General features: G+C 33.6%; 1 protein-coding gene across 2 annotated transcripts in view; it reads left to right on the top strand.

The window, feature by feature from the left end:
* Positions 1-9,403, top strand: part of LOC110022886 (regulator of nonsense transcripts 1 homolog) — a 36,906-nt gene extending 27,503 nt beyond the window's left edge. Inside the window, exons 21-29 of one of the 2 annotated variants that reach the window (XM_020722026.1) lie at positions 93-227; positions 1,631-1,705; positions 1,857-1,974; positions 2,159-2,535; positions 2,613-2,675; positions 2,762-2,830; positions 8,067-8,195; positions 8,538-8,651; positions 8,991-9,403. In XM_020722026.1, coding sequence (XP_020577685.1) covers positions 93-227; positions 1,631-1,705; positions 1,857-1,974; positions 2,159-2,535; positions 2,613-2,675; positions 2,762-2,830; positions 8,067-8,195; positions 8,538-8,651; positions 8,991-9,116 — 1,206 coding nt within the window. In that variant the 3' untranslated portion in view covers positions 9,117-9,403. The remainder of the gene's footprint in view (positions 1-92; positions 228-1,630; positions 1,706-1,856; positions 1,975-2,158; positions 2,536-2,612; positions 2,676-2,761; positions 2,831-8,066; positions 8,196-8,537; positions 8,652-8,990) is intronic. The other variant, XM_020722027.1, reaches the window with a different exon arrangement.
* Positions 9,404-12,673: the final 3,270 nt, after the last annotated feature.

The raw sequence follows: 12,673 nt of genomic DNA, 5'->3' as shown, positions 1-12,673 counted from the left end.
TTTGCTTTTTATTTATTTTTTCTTCCTATTTGCATGTATTTCTTTATTCAATTGGAGAAACAGTGTTCCTCAATGATTATATACTTTGTCAGGGTATTGGTTTTCTTAATGACCCACGTAGACTGAATGTGGCACTGACTCGAGCTCGCTATGGCATTGTTATATTGGGAAATCCCAAGGTTCTTAGTAAACAGCCACTATGGAATTGTTTGCTGACACATTACAAGGTATTTATTTGACAGATTGTGTGCTTAGTTTCTTTTCTATGCACAGATCACACTTTCTTTTGTATGCGCAGCCTACGTGTTTGGTATTTTGTGCATTTATCTTGCCAATTTTATAGAACTATATAAATTTAGTGATATTTAATTTTCATTCCAATTTAGTATGAATGTTTTCTGAGTGTTTCCCTATTAAATTGAAAATCTACTTGTGAATCTTAGTTAACGTCCTATATACAGACGCAGTCACAGTGTACGGTGATTTATACCATCTGATTCCTCACTTTGAAGCAAGTTTTCTTTTTAAAATCATTCGTCATTTTTATGTTGCTTGATCTACTGTGTTATTTTCTTATGGCACAACACATGTAGTTGGCATTGTGATCCCTAGTAAAATATAGGATAGGTATCAAGCAAACATTGATGTGTACATATATGTATTCTATTTTAGAAATTGGAATTAAAAATAGGATAAAAGTGTCAAAATGATCCCTTGACCCTTTGCAAGGGGCTATTTTAGTCCTAGAGTTGATAAAAGTGTCAGTTTAGTTTTTAGATTCTTTTTATTTGGATTGAAATAGTCCATAATGAAGGCTATTTTATCCCCTTATTAAAAGAGAGCTTGAGTTGCTTTAATATTTTTATAAACTTTGGGCCTAAAATGTCCCCATGTAAATAGTTAGGGGACTATTTTGGCACTTCATTTTAGAAAATATGAACTATTTTAAAAGAGTTTTTGTATTTTATGAAATTCATTTTTGAAAGGTCAACAGGAGTCATGCAATGGTGTTATATGTAAGCACAATCTCCATACATCTTTGGCATAAAATACATGCCATTTTTTGTACATTTGAGAAGATACAGTAAGAGATCATTGAATAATTCACGCGTATGTTTATCATGAGTATAGTACATGAATTTGTTATAGAGTAGCGATACACGTTGGCAACTGAACAATGCACATAAGGTAGCCTTTTTAAAAGCCATAATTTGTTTTTGACAAATATTTCTCAATTATGTAGTGTTTCATTCTGATATTCCTTAAATATAGATTACAGATCTGTAGACCAAGAAAGAAAGACAAGTTTAGATATAACTATTCAAGTGGGGCGGTTAGTTTCTTCAACTGTCATCCACTTTTAAACAAATACAATTAATTGGATATAATGTTTGCATATGAATTGAAATTATCTCCCGTGTTTGTTTCTTCAACTAAATTGAAGATTCATGTAAGTACTTTTTGCTTTCCTAATTGACGATGAATTAAATAATCATTAACAATAAATAAGCATAATCAATTCTTGTACGGTTTGGACAGAACCACCTTCAATGGTTTTTTGTGATGGTTCCTATTACTCTTGTTGCTCCAAACTAGATGTTTTTGACCCTAGTTATATTTTTGCTATCAGGAACGGGAGTGTCTTGTAGAAGGTCCTCTTAATAATCTGAAACAGAGCATGGTTCAATTTCAGAAGCCAAAGAAGGTTAGTTTGCAGCATAAGTAAAAATTGTCTGTTTTTATCATTTTATGTTTTTGTTTTTTTTTGATCTATTTGAATCCTTAGATTCTTCAATTTAACGTTTTTACTGTTGAAGGTGGCTGTAATATAATGATATTCTTTGTTTTGTTGGCAGATCTACAGTGACCGCAGGCTTTTCTTTGGAGCTGGTCCGGGTCTTGTGGCTGGTGATAATTTTGCTCCCGTTAGTTCACCAAGCCCGAATACTGACAAGAGGGGTGGACGGATGAAAGGTTTGTTGTGAATTTTTTTTAACTATTAGAATGATCTTTCTCAATTACTTTATGGGGATTGAGCCATTCGATAAGTGGCAGTGAGCTATCATTTTTTTTTCTCTCTTTATCACCATAGTTTGCTGGATTTTATTCTTTGCATTTTTGACTTACCAGAAAATAATGCTAATATTCATTGAACCAGGCAATTCTTACGTTCCATTTGCACCACCAAATGGTCCACTTAAACCAGGAGTCCACCCGGTGGGATATCCTTTGTCCCGAATTCCTCTTCCACCTTTTCCTGGAGGCCCCCATTCTCAGCCATATGCTATCCCAACTCGTGGAGCTGTCCATGGACCAATTGGAGCCATGCCTCATGTACCACAGACTGGGAATAGAGGGTTTGGAGCTGTTCGTGGCAATGCTGGTGGTCCTATTGGAGGCCATCTATCGCATCAGCATAACTCGCAGCAAGCTTTGAGTAGCTTTGGGTCTGGATTTAATTTTCCTGCAGTGGACAATCTGAATAGCCAGCCTTCCATTGGCACCCCATTGTCTCAAACAGGAATAATGACACAGGTTAGTTTCCAATTTGTTCCTAATTTTATGCTCGAGCTGATTCCATCTCCTATCTGATTTCCATCTTCATTTCTCAGGCACCGGTTCAAGGTCTTAGCCAAACTTTTCGTGATGGATTTTCAATTGGTGGCATGTCTCAGGTATAAGTATCATTTATGCCTGACCATTTTCATTATTTCTGACTCCTATGCGCATGTTATCTAACTCAAAATTATGATTTTACCAGGATTATGGCGATGACTTCAAAAGCCAAGGTTCACACGTTGCATATAATGTTGCAGACTTCTCTACTCAGGTTAGCTTGCCTCCACACAACATGCGCTTCCGTTGTTTATGTTTTTTATGTAGATATATTGCTAGGTTTCAGGTGTTATATTTTGCACCATGTTCCCAATCTATTGGTGAATTCTTTATCTTTCTCAAGATATTGTTTTTTGTCCCCAATGAGTAAGCTACTTTTTATGGTAAACCCCATAAGGATAATGAAGGGATGGCATTAAATGGTCACTTTCAGTTTCTATAATCCTTCTCCCTTACAGATCACAATGCTATTATTTGCCTTAAAATAGTAGCGCATGATAAAAGAATTTAATCTTTTTGATGATCATGGGATCCTATTTTTTGAGAAAAGTTCAATATTTTTAGGCCTTGGTTGTGTTAGACTCGTGTTCCTCTCCTAGATATGATTCAACCGAGCTCTCTATTTTTCAGCATCTCTCTTCCGCTTGTGCTTACCACTACAACAACAAATTCCTCCCTTATTTAGTGGACATCTTGAAGTAGGAGCCCTTTGAAGATTTGAGGTCTCAATTTCTCGGGTGTGGAGTGAAATTTCACGATTGGCAACAGTCCCATTGAGGGAGGAATTTGTTGTTGTTGTAGTAGATACTTAAAAAAAATAAGTGAGATTCTTCTTAAAAATCAAGGGAGAGGCTTTGAAGAGACCAAGGCCAACTCAAAATTTAAATAGGTTGTTGCCCTGATGTAAATTATTGATGCCTTGTTGGATAGGCTAAAGATCAAGTAAGAAACTATGATCCATTAAAGCCCACAATTTCCTAGTCCATCTTCTTTGACATTAATTTCTCTTTAATGCATTTTTATGGGTGACAAAGAGGTAGTATCGAAATATTTGCATTTACATCGCGAAGTTAGTTGATCTAAGTAACATGTTAGTCTTGTATGCTCTCAAGTGAGCCATTGAGGGCCCATAATGTCTTGATACCTCTATAGCGGGCAGCTTTAAAATTTAAAGCATCATACGACAACCAAATGTCTTGTCTTAGGGGTCGTTTGGTTTAGTGGTGGTGTACTGTAAATCTTTTGCATTGATTTAAGAAAATTTTGTGTCTTGTATGAAAATTTACAATTACAATGTAAAATTTTAATGAATTTGAAGTTTATACCTTGTTCATTTTGACTGAATTTAAAATTCGCCGATTTGGCTGAATTTGAACCACATTATTTATGTAAAATTTTATAGGCAAGTCACTGCTGCATTTCGTAGCTTGTTGCAGCTCCCCGCCGCCTCCACCCAGTTGCCGCCGCGGCCGTCGCCCCACAGTTGCCGACGCTGCCTGTCGTTTGTCCCTGATGCCTTTGTCCCTGCCGCTGCAGCAGTCGTTTTCTCGATGCTTTGGTCGCTACCATCGACCCTCCGCTGCTTGCTCACCCGCCTGTTGCTGCTGCTCGCCACCGCCGCCGCTGCCACTCGCCGTCGACCATCGTTTGCCGCCGACCTCCACAGAACGCCGTTCGCTACATGCCACCACCGGCCGCCGATACCCTTTGCACATATAAATATATTATTTTCAACCTACTTAAGTTGGTGAATATAGTTTTATATTAGGTGACTTGAGAAAAGTATTAAAAGTTGGAGAAACAAAAATATGCACTAGGAAGTAAGTAAGACCATTTGTTGGCAATGAGGTCCAACTTTTATCGTTGATCGAGGATGAAGATATTACATGTGACTAGATCAAGAACTAAATGGAGGGGACTAAATCCAACAATGCAAAAGAGAGCACAAAAAATAATGCTGATGAAACATTTAGTGGCAATGATTAGATTATTATTTGGTTATACTAGCAGTAAGTTTAAGTAGTTTTATTTTTTAGTGCCTCATTGTGCTTGAGCAAGCCTCTTACGCAAGGAGGATTAGTCATCAATATCGCTTTGACAACATCCAACATTTTTAACCTCACTAAATCACTAATAGATATGAAGTCAACCTTATCATGATGGAGGGGACTAAATCCAACAATGCAAAAGAGAGCACAAAAAATAATGCTGATGAAACATTTAGTGGCAATGATTAGATTATTATTTGGTTATACTAGCAGTAAGTTTAAGTAGTTTTATTTTTTAGTGCCTCATTGTGCTTGAGCAAGCCTCTTACGCAAGGAGGATTAGTCATCAATATCGCTTTGACAACATCCAACATTTTTAACCTCATTAAATCACTAATAGATATGAAGTCAACCTTATCATATTCATCTAGCCTCAATTCCTTAGAAATAAGGAATATATAGATTAAGTAAAACCCAGGGCAACCTAAAATCCATGAAGTAGATAATATCGAAGTTTTATAAGCATCTTCAAGATTTTGAATAGTCTGACCATCAACAATGCTATGGATGTTTGAGCAATGGAGCAACGGGATATTGAGGACGGGATAAAGTATTTTTGAGCTAAGGATGTTTGAACATTGCTTTATAAAGCTTTAGGCATGCTAATATGGCCCCCTTAAATGATGCTTGTATTGTTATGTATTTGCTTCAATGCGAGGTGTGTTCTAAAAAACTCCTGACAATTTCTGAGGATTCGTGCATTTTTAGGATATAATAACTTTGAATTCAGTTTATAAAAATTAGGACTAGCACCCTAGTAGCATGTTTATCATATATTTTCTTTTTTTTATTCTTTTTAATAAAATATCAAACATTTTTATGTTAGTGTATATATATATATATATATATATATATATATGAATATTATGTTACATTATAGTTTTTTATGGGATAAATTAATTGTATGTTTGTTCAAAAAATAATTTTTCAGTCAAATATTTTTTAGTAAATTTTTTATAGTATTGCCTTAATAAAAAAATATTTGATCTTGACATTTATGGATTTCACTTTTTAGATGTATGGGTGTAAACTAGTGGAGCTTCAGTGAGCTAAGACTTTATTTGTGTTTGACTTGTTTGAAATTTTATTTGTTTGTATTTGACTTATGTTTGAAATTGTTCGTGAATAACGTGTTCACGTTAGGCTCGCTAGAATTCAAATCAAACACAAACCAAATATGAGCTTTATTGAGCTTAAAGAAATAAGATATAAATTTAACCCAGCTTAAGAAAAGTGACTTAATCTTCCTATCCTGCAATTTTCAACTACAAGGATCCATAAACTCCCAACATATACTTCACTTACAATTTCAAATGGCTACAATTTGTATAGTATAAGGTTAAATGTTCAAATGATGTGGGACTAAACAAAAAAATCAATATTTTGTATTTCATGTCCTTGTTATTATGGTTATTGTTTATTGAAATACAGAAAAGTTATACTTCAGTATCAAAATTGTTCTTGTTTTGTACTTATTTTTATGCTATCAAATTGACACCAATCATTGAAAATATTTTAAGTACTAAATGCTAATTCTTGATATGTGGAAAGCAGATTTTTTAAGAAGGTTAAAATATTTGTTGAAAAAACAAGACCTGAAAAATATCATCTAAAATATTTTTCAATGAACTAGTGCCAAAATTGTATGACATGTGGCACAATTTTTATGCAACTCAATCAAGTTAAATCGTGTAATTAATATTTTTTATAGCTAATTTTCATTTTGACCTTTTTTTAAATTGTTCAATACTTATTGCATCAGACAAATAACAAAATTTATTGATTTTTGCTGGATATTACTAAAAAGAAAATATAATCATTATATCTATGCTAGATATTTCAAAACATAAAATAGAACTTTTCTCATTTGCTGGACAACTGTATCACACAATCAAGAACATGGATGAAACGCACATATGGGCATAATACAACTTGTAAAAATATGACGAGGCATACCATGTGCATGATATATTTTTAATAATCGTTTAGATAGATTGTGTAGTTAAATCACCTAATGTTAACGCTTTCTATAAAAAAAAAATACTATGCAAGGAAGTATAATGTCGTATGCTTCACATAAATAGCTGAAGGATGAGCTGAAATATAAATCTTTACAATTAGATTTCAATATTTCATCAGACGTGCTCAATTTTTCTCAAGACAAGAACATTAGAAACCCAAAAAAAGAGTATTTAATCATCAAGCTAATTACATCTTGCATGTGTTCCATTCATGTTAACACGTCTCTCAATTGTGTCTGGCCATATCCCTGCCACGTCCAATTCTAATTTTGACAAAGTCTTGAATTTCAACTAGTCTGATAATTGTCCTACATGGTGCAAATGGCTTTTTCAAGTGTTCATGCTTCATATTTGGTCCCATAAAAAAATGCAATAAATCGATTTATTTTTATTTATAGAATTTTTTTAAGTTGATATTTAAAAAAATAATTACTCCCATTTTTTGATAACTAGGATATTCTATAAAGAACTTGTTAATATATAAGTTCTCTTTCTTTATTTAGGTTTGTCATGCTATTATTTTTTAAAATTCATATTTTTTTAATGCAAAATAATAAAAATAGAAAATTTTGTAATCAGTATTTTCTTCTACTTAATTAACAATGAGCACCGCTAATACAGATTGGTTGAACCGTTAAACATTCTTTTGCTTCATGGTGGTCAGAATTCATATTAGCTGATTTGATTTGCTGCTAAATTGTCTGAAAATGTACAAAATCAGCTTTTCAAACAAAATAGTGGGAAAAAACAGAGAAATTTCTGTAAAGCCTTTGTTGAGAAAGAACGTAATATTCATGCTAGCTTCTTACCACAGATTGCCAGAATGAGAAGCAAATAGGGCAAGAAATACGCTTGAGTTTACATGAATTTAATTTATTTTTTATTGATTCATTAGATTTTTCTATTAATAATTATTATTTCTCTCTCTTTATATATTCTTACTTCAAATGTGCTTAGAATTGATAGGAGTAGGTTATTTTAGTTTAATATTCTATTTTTCTTGTTTTATTTAATAGATTTGTATGGCTGCCTTGTTTTTCATGCTTCTATTTTTGTTTGTTCAAATTTAAATTAAAATAGGGGCATTTGCATACGTAGCACACAATTTTAACGTATTTACATATCTCACACCTAAACTTTCATATATACGCACATAGCACTCAAATCATTAACGTTACATAAAAAATCACACTATTACCACTTTTTAAATTTGAAATACACTTTTTTTTTATATAAATATGAAAGTTTGGGAAATGTTATTATATAGAATTGTGTGCTAGATATATAAATTTTCCATCTATTCAAATGCTCCGTGCAGCTGGTTGGCTGTCATCATTGAAAGCTTCTCTTACTCGGGTGTTCTGCATATTTAATCCTGCAGGTTTCTCAAAGCGGATATGGTCTTGAATATGCTTCTCAAGGCCCTCAAGCTGGATTCCCAAGCTACTTGAATCAGAATACCCAACAAGGATTTACTCATATTGGCACAGGAAATGGTTTCATCTCTCAGGTTACATATTTAGCCCAAAGTTCTAAGGAAGATTTGCATGCTTACCCCTTAATTCCTATGTATTTACATATCGAACACCTAAACTTTCAATTTTTACATATTTGCCACCTTGCGGCCTTCCCTATGCATGAAAAGGTGTATGTCACTTCTTAAAAGTTAAAATAGTGGTATTTTTTATGTGGTATAAATGTAAAGAGTAAAATTTTGATGCTAGATATGTAAATATGTAGGAATTAGGCGGTATGTATGTAAATGCCCCAATTTATAATTCCATGGCATTAGGCTTAACAATTTATCAGGTTTGCTTTCCTTATTTCAACTAAATGGTGCCCTTTTACTTGGGATTACATGCAGCATGGATCTCAAGGACTATTTACACAGGCTGGTTTCAATAATCCTTCTCAAGACGAGTCTCTTCAAAGCCATTTTGGCGGACCTGGTCCACTACAGTCGCAGGTCCAAATCTTGTTAATCATCTCGATTCCTTTAATCGGAAGACTTGCATATTTATCCTCAATTCATATGTATTTACATATCAAACACCTAAAATTCAACTTCTACATATATGCCACCTTACCTATGCATGAAAAGGTGTATTTCACTGTTAAAAAGTTATAATAATGTTATTTTTACGTGATATGAATTATTTGGCTGGTATAAATGTACAAAGCGAAGTTTAGATGTTAGATATGTAAATACATGGGAATAGGATGAGCATATAACTAAAAGCCCCATTTTTTATACTTCATCTATTCATTTTAATGTTCGGCACTTGAAACTTTTATATAAATGCAGGGCCTCTTGAATCCAATTTATTCCCAACCTTTCACCCAATACAATGCCCAGCCTTTAAACATGCAGCAACCTTCACAACAACAGAATCAGAGCTCAGCTACCCAAAAACTTCACTATAATGGCTGATCCAATCTATAATCTCATGGTTCCCGTGGGGTTAAAATTCTCCCTATGAGCAAAATATGATTTTTGCAAAATTTTTGCCATTCTTGGCTCATGAAAGGTACAGAAGTTTGGGGCCGGCTTGCTTCTCCATTATACACATATCGGACCCCCCAATAGAACCTGATTGGGGTTTTCAGTAGAGAAAAATTTTGGTTTTCGCAACGGCAACCAACCTCCTGCACGGCCAGAGTCAAAGAAAGGTATCTATCCATTTATCTTTCCTAATTACAATTTTAACTATTTGGGGACAAATAAAACAAATACAAAAGAAATGAGCATATGTGTATATAAAAAGTCAAGTGGCACATATACGAAATATCGGAGCTAGGTATAAGAATTTAAACTAGGTGTGGGCTCAGACTCGGGACCAGAGGCCCTATTAATTCTCGAGGGACAACTATAGGCAACCATAAGCAATCTCTGTGCATAAAATCTAAGTTCAGATATAAGTTACCAATGAGATGATAAAAAGAGGGCAACTCCTAGCCCAATCAAGGTGACTAACAAATAGACTTGTGGAAAGTAACACTTAAAATTTTTAATTTGTCATGCGTATAAATATAGTTAAACTTTCAGTTACCAGTCAAAAAAATATTAGTGTCACAAGGAAAAAAGATTTTTTTATATTATATATGTGTTTTGTAAATCTGATGGTCCACGAGTTAGTCACGTTATTGGGCTAAAGCTACCAGCAGCCTAGGAAAGCACGGGCAACTTCTCACCAAATGTTGGCGAATAGTAGTGTCAATCCTGCACCCTTACGAGGTCATCGGGTCAGAAGATACTATTCTATTATCTTGTTTTTTAGCACCAGAAGTGTTTCGCATCGTTGCCCTTAACCCTAAACCTTCCAACTTATAAGCCAATCCGATAATCAATATGAATCTCCCAACAATTATAACTATCTCACATCATAAGACCTAAGGAAATGGATTTCCAATTAATTCTACAATACAAATCATCCACCTTTGAGTTTAAAAGTCAAAATTTAAGTATATACATATAAACATTGTATGCTATGCGTACAATCTTTCCAATAATATACTCATATCCTCAGACAATCAAATTCAGGCATTAAGGATAAAATAGATTGTTTGAAGCTGTGCACATCACTATAATGAAGGATAATAGAAGGCCCGAATTTCATATTTAGATATTACCCCATCAACATTATGAGATATTTACCTACATATCTCACAGTCTTTATGTATTTATATATCCAGCATCCAAACTTTCATTGTGAAATATATGCCTCCTTGTTTATGAAAATGCACTTCTTTCATTTCGTTTTCTCTTAAAGATCACAATAGCAGAGTATATATCTTTTTATGTGTTAGGAAAGATTTAATTGGCATAAATGTAAAAACAAAATTTTGGTGTTAGATTTGTAAATACATAGGAATTGGGTGGTATGTACGTAAATATGTGAAAGAATATAACTGATTACAAAAATCTGTATATAAAAATTGAAAGCATAAGAGAAACTACAAAACCTGCACGTATATTTATTCTGAGTGATATATGTATGTATATACATTGCAAACCTGAAAATAATGAAACCTTCGTTTGAAATCCAAGCATATAAAAACAAAGGTACTTGTACATTTTGTTTTAGACACTATGCATGTCACAAAAAAAAATTCAGAATATCGTAAAAATTTGTTAAGATATATTAGTTGCGGCTATGAGTTTAATATGAATTGCTGAAATCAGCTCAATCAACACTCAGCTATAAGTTTAGACTATCAAATAAGCAAGTTGACTTCAATAGTACTTGATTCCATATGGACTGAACAACATTTACTGTTATGGAGTATAGCAACAACAGATTAGTCAAGTAGCGAGCAGATTACTTAGACCAAACACATCAGCATATAAATGGTTAATTACAGTTCAGATATATGTATGTATGTATGTATGTATGTATGTATGTATATATATATATGCATGTATGTATGCATATGTATATAACACTTAAATTTAATATTTACTTATATAATATTTAGTATTATAATCACATCAAAATATTGCATGAAAATATATTTTTTATTTTGCAAAAGTTAAGCCTTTATGATATTTTGGTGTTATAAAAATGGGCGCATTCTTTTTCGTTCAGTAAAATAATTTTTTTTCTGATGTTATCCCAAAATTATTTCACCGGAAATGTAAGTTTTTGGAGCTTCTCTAAACGAAACTTAGGAAGTCACTTGTATAAATACAAAAGAATTAAGTGATATATATGTAAATCTTCATAATCTTTAGTAATTTTTAATTCTATAAGTATAAGTTTAGTTGTTAATAAAGTGATGGAGGAGTCTCATTGCAAGAAGCCCTTACTTTCAGTTTTCTAAACACATTCTTTGGATTCCACTGAATCTGGATACACCTTTTCGATGCAGAGAAGACAACTTTTGTCACAAAAAATGAGTATGAAGTTATAATGTGATGCCTTTCGGCTTAAATAATGTTGATAGAATCTAACAAATTTTGATTATTGCAATTTTAGAAAATAAAAATGAAGAAATATTGAAGTCTACATTGACGATCTCCTGCTAAAAAGTAAATCGCTAGAACAACATTTACAAGTGCTAAGGGAAACTTCTGCAACTCTGAGAAAGTTCAACCTAAGGCTTAACCCTCTAAAATGTACCTTGGGAGCCCGCTCCAGAAAATTTCTCAGGTGCTTGCTCACACCCCAAGGATTAAAGTCAAATCCTGAGAAAGTTCAAGCAAAACAAGACATGCCGCCTCCCAAGGATCTCAAGGGAACGTAAGTCCTAACCAAACATATTGCAGGCTTAACAGATTCATTTCAAAATCTGAAGACCATTCTTGTCTTTTCTTCAAAAATATTAAAAGCTCTAACCAATCTGCTTGGACTGTGGAGTGTGTTCAAGCCTTCACACAATTAAAGGTTTTCTAACGTCACTTTCTTTGCTGCAAATCCCAAGTGCAGGAGAAGAATTCTAAATTTATCTTGGTGCTGGTAGAGAGGTTGTCAGCTCAGTACTCATTTGACTGACAAAATATTCAAGGGACTTGAACGAAGATACATGATAATGAAAAAACTCGCACTGGCGCTAGCCAGGAAACTACACTCACTTAATTCCAAGCCCACATGATACACGTCGTCACTGACCATCCTCTAATGTTTGCATTGTCCAAACCAAACCATTTGGGGAGACTACTCAAATGGGCAGTAAAATTAAGCATTATTTTCACACCCAAAGTGGCAATCAAGTCTCAAGTTGTTATTCAATTCCTGTTTGATTTCTTTCAAGGATTGATGAGTGTAGAAACCAATGTCAGAAAAAATAAGATCTAGACACTATATTAATGAAGCCTAAGGAATGGGGCAGGCATGGTATTATAGAGTCCATCCAAATCCATCTTTAAGCGATTCTCCTGATGTTTTAGCCTACATGTCAGAGGAGACTCTGTGGAATTATTCCTTGAAAGATTTTTCGTCGTTCAGGTGAATTCCTAAAAGATGGGATGTTTAATGATTTTTTTGTTTG

The sequence above is a fragment of the Phalaenopsis equestris genome, unplaced genomic scaffold (genome assembly GCF_001263595.1).
Source record: "Phalaenopsis equestris unplaced genomic scaffold, ASM126359v1 Scaffold000203, whole genome shotgun sequence".
NCBI lineage: Eukaryota > Viridiplantae > Streptophyta > Magnoliopsida > Asparagales > Orchidaceae > Phalaenopsis > Phalaenopsis equestris.
The sequence above is the reverse complement of the archived record's forward strand: the minus strand, read 5'-3'. Positions and strand labels throughout refer to the sequence as shown.